Source organism: Ceratotherium simum, chromosome 22 (assembly GCF_057802395.1).
Source record: "Ceratotherium simum simum isolate JZ-2026a chromosome 22, ASM5780239v1, whole genome shotgun sequence".
Taxonomy (NCBI): Eukaryota; Metazoa; Chordata; class Mammalia; order Perissodactyla; family Rhinocerotidae; genus Ceratotherium; species Ceratotherium simum.
The window spans coordinates 6,150,441-6,167,766 of record NC_141921.1 but is presented as its reverse complement, the minus strand read 5'-3'; the positions used below and the strand labels follow the sequence as shown (position 1 = coordinate 6,167,766).

At 47.4% G+C, this 17,326-nt stretch overlaps 1 protein-coding gene across 1 annotated transcript in view; it reads left to right on the top strand.

Annotated features, from left to right (window-relative positions):
* The window catches only part of SCP2 (sterol carrier protein 2), a 126,950-nt gene extending 124,848 nt beyond the window's left edge, over positions 1-2,102 (top strand). Inside the window, exon 16 of the mRNA XM_004438565.3 lies at positions 1,081-2,102. Within this exon, the coding sequence (XP_004438622.2) occupies positions 1,081-1,176 (96 nt within the window). The 3' untranslated portion in view covers positions 1,177-2,102. The remainder of the gene's footprint in view (positions 1-1,080) is intronic.
* The last annotated feature ends 15,224 nt before the right edge of the window (positions 2,103-17,326 follow it).

Here is a 17,326-nt window from a genome sequence, read left to right as displayed (position 1 = left end):
GCTCCTGACTTAATGTACTTGCTTAAAAAGCTGAGACTACCAGAAACTTTTTTCATCTAGCCTTCCCGTATTTTGATAATTGAGTTAAAAGACTGAGATCATAGCAGGGAAATCATGCTATGTTCCCAGTTTTGCTCTTTCTCTAAAGTTCTCCTGGGATTTTGTTACATGATAAATTTAGCAAACATCATGTGATCTAATCCTAGGCAGTTGTTAAACGGAACAAATTGTGGTTCTGTGCCTCGGATTGGTTTGATTCTTCTGATTGAGCCAAAGGTTAACACAAGCACCTCAGTCTCAGCAGGCTGCCTGGCCTCCCTCTGTGGGGGATAAATCCTTAATCATGTAGACCTAAAAAAAATTGGTGACATTTCATCCACATTGTATGGAATCCCACGAGTTTCTGTGCTATGCATGTGCTTTTTCCCCCAGCAGACTACTGGAAATTTCAGTTCATATTCCCGATCCACATGTAATGATTTTTAAACAAAATCAACCTAGTATGAACCCACTTTGCCTAATATTTGGAAAATGCATCACCTTTGAGGAAGGCAGGTAAAGGCAGACTCAGTTTCTAAGAGGAGACATTTGGGAAGGATGTGCCTTTTGACTGCTCTGTGTAAAGCATGGCTTTTACACATCCTTCCTTTTGGGGAATCTGGTTCTAAATCTATTCTGGAAAGCCAAGTTTCGTATTTTGAACAAAGTTTTAGAGACCAGGATAAATAAATGATCTTGGGGGGCCGGCCTGGTGGCGCAAGCGGTTAAGTGCGCCTGCTCCGCTCCGGGGGCCCAGGGTTCACCAGTTCGGATCCCGGGCGCGCACCAACGCACCGCTTGGCAAGCCATGCTGTGGCGGCGTCCCATATAAAGTAGAGGAAGATGGGCACGGATGTTAGCCCAGGGCCAGTCTTCCTCAGCAAAAAGAGGAGGATTGGCAGATGTTAGCTCAGGACCGATCTTCCTCACAAAAAAATAAATGAATGAATGAATGATCTCGGGGCTGGATAGTCTAGAAATATCCCCAATCTCAAAACAAAAAACACCAAATAATAAGTTTTCTTTCTTCTTTACTTACAGGCCTTCTTTCAAGGCAAATTGAAAATCACTGGCAACATGGGTCTGGCTATGAAGTTACAAAATCTTCAGCTTCAGCCGGAGAAAGCTAAGCTGTGAAGCACTCCCTTTGCCTACCTTTGAGAATCAGGATATCCATATATTTCCTTGTCAGAACTTCGACTGAAACTACACATGGGCAAATAGCGTCAGATTTGTTTTTCAATGGGTGTGACCAATCCTATTTTTCCTAAGCTCTGGTTGATTGGAGCCTGATGGTATACTACTGCTTTGCTGAATTGCATACAACTGTGCATTACAAAGTTAATACAGTAATTATGGTTTGGGGTAAAATTGAGTTTCAGAATAAAATTAGGAACAGCAAAATCCAAAAACTATGTAAACAAAAGCTCTCATTTTGCTTATAAAGTATATTTAAGGATTATTCTGCTGAAGATTCGATTTAAGTTTTCCTTGGGAGAACTAGGGAAGAAACAGAAAAACAGTAGCTGGCCAGTAATTAGTGTTGTACACTTAATGACCTTAATCTATTTTTCATTAAGAGTTTTTAAAATTCTGTACTGGGATGTTTTTAAAAAAAAAAAAAAAAACTTTTAAATTTTGCATTTCATGCCATCAAAACAGTATTTTCTTCCCAAATCAAAATAAAAGAAATATGATCTATAGCTGAACACAGGCCTATTTTTAAAATAAAAATATTTTTAAATGGGTTTCCTTCTTGAAAAATCAGTGTATTAGAGTCATAAAATGCTGCTGTTAAAAATAATTGAACAAATAAAATTTGCTTTGAGATGCACAGTTTTCAAATTATAATCTCATATTAATTTAATTAAATTTGTAAAGCCCTCAGTCCTTTGTTGTAATTGTCCTTTTTCATATAAGTTTGGTTTAATTAATTTCCACATTTAATTTATCTTTCTTCCTAGTTTCTCTAATGCTAATGTTTCTTATAACCCAGCAAGATATGGCGTAAAATAATGCCTTTGGAAGAATGTTTAATAGAAAATTAAAATAGCTCTTCCAGATCTCCTTTGTTTTTACTGTGTATATTCTTTTTGCTCAGGGTTTTCTAAATGATGGAGAGTAAGAGAAACATTGGGGAATTTACACTCTTGTGTTATCTAGATGTTATCTACTGATGACTTTGACATATCACTAGTTCTTGATTAGGGAGGTGCAGAGTATCGTAGTGGAAAGAGCACTTGACTAGGAGCCAGGAGTCTTGCTTCTCTTAGGCAAATAAATAACCACCTGCCTGGACCTGTTTGCTAGCCTGTTAAAAGAGGGGATTTGCGTAGATGGTCTCTAAGGTCCCTTCTGCTCTGATAATCCTGTGAGTCTGCTCAGAGCCCAGCAGAACCGTTTGGGCGTTATCCAGGCCCCACCTTTCTATCGTTAACACATTCACCCTAAGGTGGTCAGAGGGAAGAAGCCAGATGGTTTCATTTGTGTGTTCAGATACTTGGAGCCTGTGCTAGTCAGATCAGGACTGTGGATCAGATCTCCTTAGACCATTCAGCTTTTCCTGTTCTGTGACCAGCAGAATAGCATTTGGTGATGGGGTAAGACAGTAAATTAAGCCAATATAAGTTGATCTCAAGTCCCACAGAATGAAATCAGAACACAGACCTACTTCCTAATCATAGTAGCTTCTTACTCTGAGAAGAAAAAGACTTCAAGAAAAAAGTTCTGACAAAATGTCTGATTTATCCGTAGTCTGGATTTGCTGCATCATTCTGCCTTCACTTGTCCCAGATAACAAGAGATACCTGAAAAAGGCTTTAGGATGAGCCAAAAAAACCAAAACAAATAAAAAAGAAAAACAGAAACTGGTTCTTGGGGTAGAAATGTATTCCTATATAAGTGCAATTTACATGTATAATAGAATCTTACTTAGTGATGAAATACAGTAGCTGTTTAATTTGTAGGGAAGCATCATGGTTTGGAGAAAGAGCTTAACAGTGCTGAGTTAAAACTGCTGCTCTTACTGGTTTTGCCAGTAACTTGAGCAGGTTGAGCCTCAATTGCCTAACCTATAAAGTGGAGATATTAATATTGACCTCCTTGGGTTATTGAGAATCTAAAGTACCTAAATTATTGTCAGGTACATCATAGTCACTCAGTAAATGTGAGTTCCCTTCCTGTCCCCAACACCACCACCACCTCTTGCCTCTGTGATATGTGATGTGATGTCTGTAGTGTTTTCTTGTGTGTCATTTTTTGAGTCTTGATTCATTCGTTCATTCATTTAACAAGTATTTATTGAGCACCTACCATATATAGGGTGCTATATCGAGGGTACAGTGGTAGGCAGTGGAGATAGTGGTGAGCCCTTCCTTCCCTCCGTGGTGCTTACAGTCTTGTGGGAGAGACAATCAAAGAGATTAATAATATTACAGACTGTGTTGTGCCATGCAGGAAATGGTCAGGGTGCTGTGATGGAGAATGACAGTGAGGGGCCTTCTTCAATAAAGTAGTTAAGGGAGACATCTCCGAGGAGGTAATATTTAAGCTGAGATCTAAAGGTTGAAGAGTGAACCATGCAAAGAACATTGCATAAAAGGGTGGAAAGGGACTTGGACAAGCCCAAGAGGAGTTTGGATAGATACACAGGAGCCAGTTATATTGGAATTTTGGAATCATTCCATTCATATATTGGAATCATTATGTAAGGCATTTGGGATCTGTTGAAGGTGTAGCTTTCTGTACGTTTATTTCTCACTCATGCTGCATATCCACTTTGCTGTCATATCCTAAGTGTAGAACCCAGGCTAATGGAGCATGTGCTCTCCAGAGAGCATTGTGATCATCATGGCAAAGGAAGAGAAAAAGGTGAAGTACACGTGGGCTCTTAAAGTTTGCACCCAGAAGTGATACATATCACTTTTGCTCCCATTTCATTGTCCAAAGAAAGTCACATGCCCTATATAACTTCAGAATCTTACCATGTACCAGAAGGAGAGAATGGAGTTGGAATATTTGTGAAAGAACTGATGACCGTCACAGAAGGGCTGTAAGCAGGGGAATAAAATGATTTCAACTATCACTGTAGCTGCTGTATGGAGAATGTACTGGGGATAGAGGGCTGGAGAGTGGATGTCCAGGTGCAAGAAGATGATGTTCTGGACTAGGGTGTTGGTGGCAGAGATAGATGTGGAAAAGTAGGCAGAGGTAGAGCTGACAGAACTTGGTGACCGGACATAGGGGCAAGAATGACTTCCAGGTGAATAGTGGGTCATAACTGGAATGACGAGGGGACAAGCAGGTTTTAGGGAGAGTGGTTGAAATAATAAGCTGCACTTTTGAGCTTGTTAACTTTGAGATGCCTGAGAGATTTGCAAGTGGAGATATCAAGGAAGCAGTTGGATTTACAAGACTGGAGCTCAGAGGGGGTTTAGCTTGGAGATACACATTTGGAAGTCATGAGCATGTGGGTGGTATTTAAAGCTACAGGAGTGGAGGGAGTAAGGGGGTGCTGGAGTGAGCCTTGAGGAACTTCAGCTTTTAGAGATCAGGTAGAGGAGGAGTATCTGACAAAGGGGATGAGGAAGAGGGGCTAGAGAGGTGGAGGGAATTTCTCGAGAAAAGAATATAGCCAAAATGCAGGAACGGTCAGCTATGTCCTATTACTGTGAGGTCAAGTAAGATGATGACTGAAGGTGTCTACTGGATTAAATTTGGCAACATGCAAGTCACTGGTGATCACCACAAAATCAGTTTCAGTGGAGTAGTAGGGACAAAAAGCTAGATAGAATTGGTTTCAAAAAGAGCTATGAATAATAACAAAAGTTCCATGTGGTAGTGATATGCTCAGTTTCCAAGTGATGAATACGGAGCAAGCACATTAGCTAATACTTTTAATTCTAAGTTAGGTCATCTTGCACATACTGTACTCTATGCCCACCGTCACCATTCTCTCCTTGCCCTCCCCCTCCTGCCCACCTTATCTACTTGGTAAATTCCTTTTCATGCCTTAGCTTTCAGGAAGCTGTCCCCGTTTGCCACAAATAGAGCTAATCATTCCTTTGTAGTAATTTGTTTCTCTCTCTCACCAACAGAGAGCTCCTTAAGGGCAGGGGCTTCATCTCATATCCATTTTGATACTCACAGCACAAAGTCTTGGCTTACTATCATTCAGTGAATGAATGAGATAAGCTGAATAACAATTTTATATTCACAGGGGCATTTCTGAGGATAGGAACCTCCTCACAGAAATGCATTCTCTATTAGAATGACCTTCTGTTGCCCTGATGATGAAAGAGAACATTAAAAATTCTCCTTTAGCCTCGCTTATCCTGCTCTTTCTTTGAAAGTATTTGCAGCTTCTCGGAATTTTTGCAACTTAAGATTGAAGCAGCCTAAAGTAATAAGAAAAGTCAGTTTATTTGTGGGGTTATTACATGTTTTTAAAAACAGTGGCCTAGTGGGTTCTGTATGCATTAAAATCATTAGTCTTGTTGCTATACTTGTCAGGATGAATTCAAACTCGCAGATTTCTACAAGCATTACTGAATATGGAGAGGAACAATAATGGAGAGCATGGTTAGGAAACTGAGTGTGGAGGTGGGGGCGCGGGAGTCACTGAAGTGTGATGGGAAGAATCTCGGTTCAGGTCCTCTCCATCCTGGAAACAAACTAAGGGCGAGGCATTTAAGCTTTGCCAGCCTTTAGTTTCTTCCTCTACAAAAGGGGGATACTGTTATTTTTTTTTTAATAGTCTCATTAGACTGTGAACACCTTGAGGGTAGAAACTCTATGTTATTCATTTCTGTCTCTCTAGTATTAATACAATGTCTACCAGAATAAGCATCAATAAAAGTTTCTCGAACAAATGAGGATTAGACAATGATCATTAAAATTCTTTTTAAGTTGTAAAATATCTTGTAAAAGGTTCAATCACATATAAACTCTTGTTTTCCCCATATTTAGAAAAAAGAAATATGAAATTAAATCCTACAATTAACAGCTTTATCTTCTGAAACTTTAGCAGTTTCAGAAAATAATACATTTAGAGTAGCCTGGTATAGTGGGAGAACTTGGAGCCCATGAGATGTGGGTTTAGTTCTAGCTGTGGCACGTACACAGCTTCGGGACCTCGAGCTAATGAGTAAGGACTGGGAGCCTGTTTCTCCCTCTGTAGGAAGGGAAAGGTAATGCCCACCTTGCTGGTTGTGAGGATTAGCAATTCTAGCTGTAAAATGCCAAGCCACATAGTAGGCACTCAACAGATGTTATTGGAGATTTTTTTTTTAACATGAAGGAATTTATTTATTGAAACATTTTGTGACAGTCCTTTGAGTTCAGATAATCTGTTGGCTTAAGGATTGGGGACAATTTGCATTTTTTATGGACTGCCTACTTGCTTGCATTTTCCTCAAGAATCATTAAAATTTAATAGTATCTGTACCTTAGTGAATGGATATAGAAGTATTTAGTTTAACTTTCAGAAGGTTTGCAGTTCTAAGATTACAGTTCTAGCTGCCCATTGGCATAGTTGCTTTTTGAACACAAGTTGCTTAATGTTATTGACTAGAAAAAAAGGGTAATCTCCAGATTGTAAATTACTGCGTAAATTACTCTGCAAGATTGAGTTTGTTTAGAGACCACACTGATATGAATTAAGGAATTTGGGGTAAACAGCTAATGAGGGCCCTGAAAGATTGATGTGCTATCAGGAACCATAGCCCCATCTGGCCAAATTTTAAAGTTTTTCTCAATAGAGTTACAAAATCTACGGGAAAGGTCCAGTTTTAATATCTATCTGGAGACTGCTGCAAACAAACAGCTCTAGTTCTTGGTTAGAACAGAGAATACTGGGCCAGATTTCTGGCCCTTAAGAAATGTGGCGTCTTGATTCCATCTGGCAGGAAGTTTAATCTGGTATGGAATTTTAGCCAGACTTCTTGGAGAAAATTTTTTTTAATGTATCATATCCAAAACTTATTGCAAAAAATAATGGCCATTTAGTTTATCCGTTCTATTAACAGTCATTTAAATACTTTGTAAATATTCATAGTGCTGTTTTCAGCAGCATGTGTAAGCACTTGACCTTTTAGTTACTGAATTTGTGGCCATAAACTTTTATGTACAATTGGGGGAAATGCATTGTAGTCTGCTGTTTATTTAAATTGCAGGCAGAGAAGCGGTAATTGTTATAGTTTTCTAACCAACCACCCATCAGTGGTAAATTTTCTTTTTCTTTGCAAGTTATTGTATAATTCACCTTTTAGAACATGGCACCTTCTGTAGTGTGCGGAACACTATTCAAGATTAGACACCTCATTATATGAAATATATGGAAAAGAAGTTTAGGCATGAAGACACAGCAGTAGAAGAGAAAGGTTGACTTAGGCAGGCTGAAAGGAACCGTCAGCGTGGCAAAGTGATACCAAGGGCAAGGTGTGATAAGAGTTCACAAATGTTTGAGAGATGGGAAGACCAAAGAGAGGGAGGGGTTCTTTTACTTAGTTATTAGAAGTAATGGGAAGAAATACAGAAAGGGAAATTTCAGACTGAAAATCAGTAGAACTTCCTGACAATAAATATTGGTCATGAGTGGCCTGGAAGCTCCAACATAGAGTGTCCCTCAATCGAGCTGGCAAAACAGGGCATTTCATTGGGAAGATGTCCCTTAACAGTGGCTGCAAGAGCAGGTGAATGGGAGAAAATATTTCACTGACAGCCACTCTTGAGGATTTCTCCTTTTGCCATTTTCAAAACTTTTTTTTTCTTCTATGTGTCAGAAAGAAGACTTGATATCTTTTTAATGTTATATTACTTGTTTATACCCTGACTTGTTCCATGACTTACTAGATATCTTTGAAAGAAACAGAAAGAAATGAGTATTGAAGAATTTTTAAGTTTTCATAGTGTGAAAGCAGCCTGAGTTTTTTGTTTACTTTTTGTCTTTTTTTAAGTCCGTTTTTCATTTAGCTTAAATCCACAGAATGGTAGCTGCAGTGTAGGAGACAGCTCTCACTGGGGTGGGAACTTGAAGACCTGAGTTTGAATTCTGACTCAAGTTCTCGTTAGCTGGTCACTTGAGCGAGTTACTTATCCTTCCTGAGCATCAGTCTCCTAAAATAAGGGGGCAGTGATACCATCATGCTTGTTGTGACGCTTAAGTGAGATGATGTGTGGGAAAATGCTGTTGTGCCATGGACTAGTTTTAGTTATTAATGTTTGTGTTAGTTTTCTATTGCTGCCATAACAGATTACCACAAACTTAATGGCTTAACACGACAAATTTATTATCTCACAGTTCTATAGCTCAGAAGTCTAGATGGGTTCAGCTGGTTTCTCTGCTCCAGGTCTCACAAGGCTGAAGTCAAGGTGTTGGCTGCCCTGGGCTCTTATCCAGAGGCTCTGGGGGAGAACCTGCTTCCATGCTCATTCAGGATGTGTCAGTTCCATGCTACTGTGGGACTGTCACCACAGCAGAAGCTGTTGTTCTCAGCTTCTAGAGGCTGCCTGCATTCCCTTCATCCTTAAAGCTAGTTGAGTCCTCACGTTTCAAATCTGTCTCCCATTCTGCCTCATCTCTCCTACCTCCAGCCAGGGAAAGTTCTCTGTTTTTAAGAGCTCCTATGATTAGATTAGGCCCATCTGGGTAATTCAGGACACTCTCCCTATTTTAAGGTCCATAACTTTAACCACATCTGCACAGTCCCTTTTGCCATATAATCTAACATATTCACAGGCTCTAGGGATTAGGATGTGGACATCTTTGGGAGTTCATTCTGCCTACTACAATGATGGTATTTTAGGGCTAAAAAGGGACCTTACAGAACATGAGATGAGGTTCTTTCCCTGGAGGGTTTACAGTTCACTGGGGGAAAGAAATGAAAAACATAATATACAGCAAGAAAAGTCCAATAATAAAGAGTTTTTATGGGATGTTATAGGAGCCTAGAGACTTCTTCTGTACCTGACTTGGCCTGTGGTTTTTCCATCGTTTCCATCGTTGTTCTTTGATGTCTTGTCTTTTATCAAGATCCTTCAGATGGATATATATACACAAAAGAACGCCATGTGATTTGATTTCTAAATGTCCAGAAAATGAAGCTGCTGCCATAGCTTGGTATTTGGGACTCTGCTACTTAATAAGGAAAAGTCTTGAGCCCTCAGCTCAAAGTAAGAAGAGTTATTTTCTTCTCTGATGAGGAAGTATAACAACACCTTATCTCCCCTTATCTTGTTCCTTATCTCCCCTTTTTCCTGATCAAACCCCCTTGAGAACCTTCTTGTCTTTCACTCCTAGCTCTCTCTGGCCATACGTATCTTTACTCTTTCCCTCTTTTGAGTTTTCTTGTTTCTTATTGTTTTGAATTAGAAGACACTTACCCTGGGCGATGCAGAGGTTTCTGTTTAATTCTTGCCACTTGTCATTTCTATTTTAATAATGTTTCCTGGATGTTTAGTCAGGTCTTGGTGATAGTTTTGTAATAATAGCAGCTGCCGTTTATTGAGCACTCACCATGTGCCAGGTGCTGTGCGGAGTCCTGTACTTCCATTTTCTCATTTAATTTAGACATGCTGTGAGGTGTAGGTATGACTTTTATCTCCGTTTGAACCCAGCTGGGATTTGAACCCAAAGCTAGGTCCAGAGCTTGTACTTGACACCGTGCACTACAGTAATATTAAACAGGAGCTGAAGTTGAGGGGCAGCAGGAAGGAGCCAAAGCAGCACAAGTAGATTCAGGAAACCTAAATTTCAAACTCAACTCTGACTTTTTGGCCCTTCTGAAAGTTAGAGGATTTGCCTCTAGAGCACCAGGATTGCCTCCATTTTCCACCAGAGACACTCCAAGTGACTCCTCCATAGTGTACTTCAGACAGCACACTGATTGTAGGTTGTGTCTACAGCACTGGGCAGCCACAGAGCCCACACACCAGTGTGTGGGCACTGGTGTGGCATTCCACAGAAGGGCCTGCTTCTCTGAGGAGGGGTGGGTGTGCCCTGTGGCTGGCCCCAGCAGTTACAGGGAACAGAGAATACATTCCCCACAGGGTTGAGATGATTAAGATATTTAAAGATTTAACATGGTGCCTGGCACTTAGTAGGCATTCAGTGTATGCTAAGTATGGTTCTCATTGTCCTTCTAGAAGATTTTTAGTTCATGGGTATTCAAGCCAGTAGAATCTTGTTCTAGCTCCATTTGAACGTAGCCTCCAAGTAGAGAAGACATGAGATGCATCTCTGTGTTGGCCCCTGTCCAATCCTGTGAATCATACCAACTCTCATAAGTTTGAGCTCAGAGAGAACTGGAATCTGAGACCAAAGAAGGCAAAATATTTCCCTTTCCCTTTCTTGCTAAGTTCTTGAGTTATTGATGTAATGGAAACAGACAGTCCTGGGTTCAAATGCAGGCTCTGCACTTGCCTACTCAAGTTACCTGCCCATTTCCATCAGGGAGGGAACTTGGGCTGTGGGGAAGGGTAAACCTGGCCATTTTACTCAGTTAATCACTTATCCTTTCTAAGGCTGTCTCCTTACCTGTGAATGGGGCAACAGCAGTTCTTCTCTTGTAGGGTTGTGAAGATTCGAGAGTAATGCATGCAGTACAACCAGGATGCGGCAGCAGAGGCGAGTGAAAGGTCTAGAGCCGTTACATGAGCCATTCATTCATTCATTCAGGTTCTTGGCAGTTTAGGTTGAGCAAGTGGTCCCAAGTTTGAGTTATTTATCCTTCTCCCTCCCTAGCAGGAGGACAGCCAGGTAAGGTAGCAGTGGGTGCGCTGCCCACAGGCCAGAGCAGGTATGGAGGAGAGCCTTGTTCAGCAGTGGAGGAGCCAAGTACCACCTAAACCCAGCCCCAACGCTCTCTACCGCCAAAGCCCCTGGCGCCAAATAGTGTTGCTTCAGCTGCTCGTGGTTAATGCTCCTTTACTGGGAAACGTTTTCAGCTCCCGGGAGCAATATGGTGCCGCGAGGGCTCACTGCACACCCTCCTTGTCTCCCTGCGACTAGCATCTGCATGCACTCTACTCCCAGGCCATCTACCGTCCTTCAAGGCTCACCAGGCTGTGGGCCCAGGCCCAACGTGGGGGTAGGGAGGATGGGGAAGGCGGGGAACTTTTCCGGGAAGGGGTCCCGCAAGAGTCTTGGCTGGCGGCCTTGTTAGCCACGGCCCAGGACCCCAGGGTGGGAGGGTGAACGGAAAGGTACTCGTGCCTGGAGCGGTTGCAAAATCCTCTGTCATGAAGAAGAAACTGAGCTCAGAAGCATTTGGTCGAAGGGGCCGTCTCCCGGGCCCTCCTCTCAGGTGCTGGGGCCTAAAGCGGTCCAGTTCCACTGCGGAAGGCTGGGAACTAGGAAGCGTTGCGGGCTAGACACCCGGCCTTCCCAGGCCCCTGGGGTGGGGGTGCGGCGGCCCCGGCGGGGCGGAGAGGGGGAGAGGGGTCGGTGCGGCGCCTGTCTCCCCGGGAAGTGGGGCCCGGCCAAGTCCAACGCGGGGATGGGGCAGGCCCTCGCCTCCCGCGCCTGTGGGGACCCTCCGCCTGTGTCCGGAGGCCGGCGTCCAGCAGATGCACGCGGGGCGGGGGCGGGGGAGAGGCGGGGAGGAGAAAACCCACAACAAAACTTGCGTCGCCGAGCGCACGGCTCGACTTGAATGGAAAGAGCCCGCTCCCGCGGAGCGCAGCCGAGACTCGGGAGAGCGCGGGCGGCCGGCGGGGCGCGGCGCGGCGCGGGGGCGCAGCAGGTACGGGGCGCGGGCGGGCGGTGGGCCGAGGGGCCGGGGCCGGGGCCGAGCCTGGGCGGCGGACTCGGACCTCCCCGCCTGGTGCGGACGTCCCCCCCGCAGCCGCCCGGGCGGGGCCGCCGCATCGCGCCCCTTCGGTCGCAGCCCTGCACCGGGGGCACGGCCGGAGAGCGCTCCCTCGGGGGTGCGGCCCCTCCGCGATCGGGACCGGAGGGGCCTTTTCTCTTCTCTGGCCGGAGGCTGGTTCCAGCCCCCGGGCCCCTCCCGCTGCGCACATCTGGAAAGAATCTGAGGGCGGATAGGAGGGGGGAGTGGAAGGACGCGGGCGGGCGACAGGGAATGTGGGGGTCAGGTGGAACTGGGGAGGGGCGTGGACCCCTGTACTCGGAGCCCGGGCGCAGAGTATGCCTGTGTCTTTCCACGTCAGCTCATCCCAGCTAGTCCGCCCTTCGACCTCTTTGCAGACAGAGAAACTGAGGCCTAGAGAGGGGCAGAGATCTGCCCCCAGGGCGCGGACAGGTGAAGCGGAGCCCGCGCGTCCACCGCCGGACCCGCTCGGGGCTCGGCTCCCCAGCCCAGCGCCGCGCACACTGAGCCAGAGCTCTCAGCTGGCGGCCAGGTCTCCGTCTGTCTCTCTACGCGGCTGCCTCCCCGCTAAGACAGATGAACTGGGAAGGGGGCGGGGGGGTCGAGGGGCGCGAGCTCGGCGCCGTCCCGGTAATGCGGCGGAAGCCCCAGGTTATAGGTCCCTGAACCGCCAGCCTGACCTGGGGCGGGGGACCAGATCGTGGCGTTGGAATACCTGATGCGCCGTCAGGTGGAAGAGGTGGCGGCGGCGGCGAGCGCCTGCCGGCCTCCGGGGCTGGGGGCGGGGTGGCAGGCAGGTGCAGCCTGAACTTCAGGAGAGGAGCAGGCACAAGCGTGCGTGCGGCGCCGACCGTTCTGGTCCCGGAGGCGCAGAGGGATGCGCGCCCGGCGCTTGGAGTGCATCACGGAACTATCCAGGCCCACACAACCGGAGCGTCTGCCCTTGGACTTCAGGCCGGCCAGGGAAAGTGAAGCTGTGGTCTAGCCGGCTACAAGAGGCACCACTGGTATGAACCAGGAGAGCCCCTGGGTGGCATGTCCCCTTTTAGGGCCCAGGGCCCAGTCTACTCCAGCCTAGAGTGCATGTTAAGAAATGTCAGATTCACGAGACTGTTTTCAGGAGATCTTGTGGGAACATACTTTGTCTCTTCTATCTGAATCTTGGGGAGGGGGGGTGACTGATCACTGCACCTTTAGGCCTGGTAGAGTCATGCATAGGAGCTCTGACCATGATCTGGCTGGAACCCTCAATGGCTCCCTATCATCAACACCTTAGCATAGTGGCTGAAGCCCTTGGAGACTCGGACCTCCATCCCCTGTTTGCCCATCCTTAAACACACCTCTCTCTTCCCCCATCCCCACTTGCCTTTGCTCATGCCCTTCCCTCTGCCTGGAGTGCCTCTCCTCCCCTTGGTCCACCTGGAGAACTCCTACTCAGCCTTCAAGACCAGCTCAAGGCTCTGGACAAGAGTCAGAAGACACAGATTCTAGTCCTGGCCTCATCTTTAAATACTAATCTGTAAACCGAGGGAGGCCGACCAGATAATGTTGCAGATCTTTTCCAACTCTGCCTTTCACAAATTCATTCCTTAGTTTCCTGAGCACCAGTCCTTGCCTGGGGAGTCAGGGAAGGCTCAGCTGAGCTTTGAAGGGTGCAGTGGGCCAGGGGTGCTGTGGGAGCACGAGGAACTCCCTAACCCAGCCAAGGGGACAGGAGCGGCTTCCCGGAGCAGAGGCGTTGGAGTAGGGGTTTGCTGGGGATGGGCAGCAATGGGAGCCCCTTTGTGCTTGAGTTTCCTCATCTGCAGAACAGGAAGATGAACTCTTAGCCTTGGGATTTCTATTAGAGTCAGTAACATGCAGCCATTCGGGGCACAGCACAGAGCAGGTGATCAGCAAATTTTTACTGAATTTGAGTGGAGGAGGAAGGTGGTTCTGGGGGCTGAAGATCTGCCTCCTGATTTGGATCTCCTTCCCCTTCCCTCTTCTAGTCCTGCCTTAATCCCCCACGTAACCCCTTCAGGGCCTTGAGCTTTGGTTTCCTGGGGTTGGGGGCGAGGAGGCAGTGGGTCCCAGGTACTTCCTCAGTAACAGTAACCCTGTTCATGTCGCCCGTGCTGGGTGCCAGCGTCAGCTAAGCACGCCCTTTCCTTTAATCTTCATGAGGCGCTCCCATCTCCATTGCCTGGACTGGTAAACAGAGGCTCAGAGCAGTGAAGTGACTCCTCCAGGCTCACGCAGCAGTCAGGGTTGGACCCATGTACTTCCCTCACCAAAGCTCTCCGCGTGAGGAAGAGCTTGCTGCACACTGAGCTGCCCCTCTCACCCAGCATTTGCTGTGCTCACTCTGGGGACTTCAGAGACCAGGGGTCTGCTCTCTCCTCTGCTCTTCCCCACACAGCTCCAACACGGCTGGGCACATAGAAGGGGCCTTGGGGGCTTATCTTGCTCCACATTCTTAGAAGAACAAATAAATTGAGACTCGGATGGGTCAGTGATTTGGCCATGGTCAGACAGCAACTAGGTGGTGGAGCAGAGCTGCCCAGGATCCCAGGGTCCTGAGGATGGCTGGCCACGTCGGGAGGAGAGGGAGGTTGCACTGGGGTCACCACTCTGCAAGCTCTGTCTGTTCTTCCTCCCTTTCCTTTGGATCCAGCTCCTCTTCTCCATCCCTGCAGCCCACCCAGCACCTCCCTCTCTGGCTTCTTATCCCTTGCCTGCATCATTGCAAGCCTCTGAGAGCTCCCCTCTGGTCCATCCATACACCTGCCTATGCCACACTCCTGCTCTTTAGTGGCTTCTCATCTCCCCTAAGATAAGGGTCACTCTCCCTAACCCGGTTTTCAAGTTCATTCTTGGCTTGGACTTGTGGCCACTGCCCACTTGCATCACTCTCAGTCCCCAACCCCCACCTAGACACTCTAGTGAGCTTTGTAGAGGTCACAACATGGGCTCCCCTGCCCCAGGGTCTTTGCACATTCAGACCCTCTTGCTTGTATTATCCTTTCCCTTTTGCCTGATCCTCATCCTTCCTGGCTAGATAAGGCATCACTTCCTCTGGGAAGCCTTCTTGGCCCTAGGCAAGGTTAGGCCTCCTCTGGGCCCCTCTGGACTAGCTTCCCTCCATCACACCTCGGATGACACTGGGACTGTAATACTCAATTTATACATAATGTGTAGACCAGCGCTGTCAAATAGAAATATAATGTGAGCCACCAATGCAAGCCGCATATATAATGGAAAATTTCCTAGAAACCACATTAAAAAGACTACAATGAAACAGGCAAAATTAATATTAATAATGTATTTATATTCAAAATATTATCATGTAATCAATATAAAAACGAGATTTTATGAGATATTATTAATGTTAATAATAAGATATTTTACATTCTTTTTTCTACTAAGTCTTTGAAATCCGTGTACACTACAGTTTACACTTACAGCACCTCTCAGTTTAGCCACGTTTCAAGCGCTCAGGAGCCACGTGTGGCCAGCACATTGGACAGTGCAGGTGTGAGCTTCTTAAGGGCGGGAGCCCGAGTGGCATCTGGGTCCTCGTGTCCAGCTATGCTCTGCCCAGGGGCGGGCCCCAGAGCACCGTGGTTAAGACCTGAGCTGAGAGCTCGGCTTTGCCACTTAACAGCTGTGTTTCATTGGCCCTTCCCACTGGGCTCAGCTCCCTCATCTATAAAGTGTGATGATGACATTTTCAATATGGTTTATAATGTTAATATAAAGTAAGTATTTTTACAGATACATTTTACAGATCTTTACAGACGCAAAACTGAAGGTGAGGGAGGAAAAATAGCTGGTCTGGTGAGTGCAGAGGATGTGTGGGGAGAATCCAATCAGGTGGCCTCCTGCCCTGATTGAATCTGGGGCCTGGGCCTGTGCCCACACTCTGCCTCCCGGAGTCCCGATCTGCTGTGGAGTCAGACAGACAGGCAGGGCGAGGGGCTCTGGTCTAATGCTGGTGGCTCCTGGGGCTGAAGGCTGTTAAGATAGCTGGGGAGTCATAATGTGCCATGGGAATGACGGTCTGTAGACTGGCTGAGGATTTAGTGCCCCCTTGGTCAGGGGATGAGGGCAGCAGGGTAGGGTGGGCACAGGACCAGGCTGCAGGATGCTCCCTGGAGCCAGGAGCTGTGTGTATGCTCGGCTCTCTGCTTCTCTGCCAGGCGGGTGGCTGGGGCCCAAGGCTGCTTAGGCCTTGTGGACCTATAGGGTCAAGCAAGCCGGGCTGCCACCCCTCTCTTCTCGCCTCTCCTCTCTCCCCTCTCTCTCCTTTCCCTCTGGGGCCTCGTGCGCCTAGGGACCCTTTTACAGGGCTCACCCTGTCTAGGGGACAGTGGTTACTGTACTGGGGTCTGCCGCCCCCTCCAGACTGAGGGCAGGGATCTTACCCACTTCATCTGTGTCCCCCGTGCCCAGCACAGGGCCGGGGGCAGATGGGGCCTCACCTCGGAGAGCTGGCTGAGCCAGTGAGCCAGGCAAAGTGGTCTCTGAAATACCGCAGCAGCCCCCGGGACAGCAGGAATTCACAGGAGGCTGGAGTCTGCACCTCCCCTGGGAGGAGGCGGGCCTGGGGCTGGGGCGAAGGGCACAAGCAGGGTCTGGACAAGGGCAGGGGAAGAAGCAGGGGGGTCTGGAGCGGGCAGTGGTGTGGTTGGGATGTGAGCAATGGCCACCGACCAGAGATCAGTGGTAGGAAGAGCTAACACTTATTGAGCACTTACTGTATGCAGTATGTGCATCCCGCTGACTCACAGTCTCTCCGTTAGGATGGCTCTGTTACCACCCCAGGGACGGGTGAGGAAGCTGAGGTTTAGAGGGTGACAAAACTTGTCCAAAGTCACACAGCTAAGAGCCAGACCTTGGTGCCATCGTCAGGCTCCCAGTTTACCCAGCCTCCAGGCCCTGCGTCTCCTGAGACCCTTCTAATGGCTCTGTGGGTCATGTCCCTGATCTAACCGTCGAGGAGCCTCAGACTGAGGAGCGGGTGCCCCAGGCCTGGCCGCTGGCCGGGCACCTGCGTTCCTGATCACATGGCAGCAGTGATGGCAGCGCCTCGTCACCTAACAGATGCCTTATGTCTGTCATCTTGCTGGCTCCTCACAGAAGCTGAGTGTAGACATATTATCTGCTTTGCAAGATGAGGAAACTGAGGCTCAGCAAGATCAGAGCCGCTAAGTGGTAGAGGGGGACTCGAACAGGGATCTGTGGGACTCCAGAGTCAGTGTACCTGAGCTACTGCCTGTCACAACTTTGTCACCCCCAGAGATGTTTTCTGAGTCCCAGTAAAGAGAACTCCAGGAACCAGCCCTGAGCCAAGCCAGGCCCGTGGGCTGCAGGATGGTGGAACCCCAGCATCTTCCTCAGTGGCCTGAGGCCACCCCCTGTACGCCCCTCCCTACTGCCCCAGGGACCATGCTGGGGAATAGTCTCCTGCAGGTGGC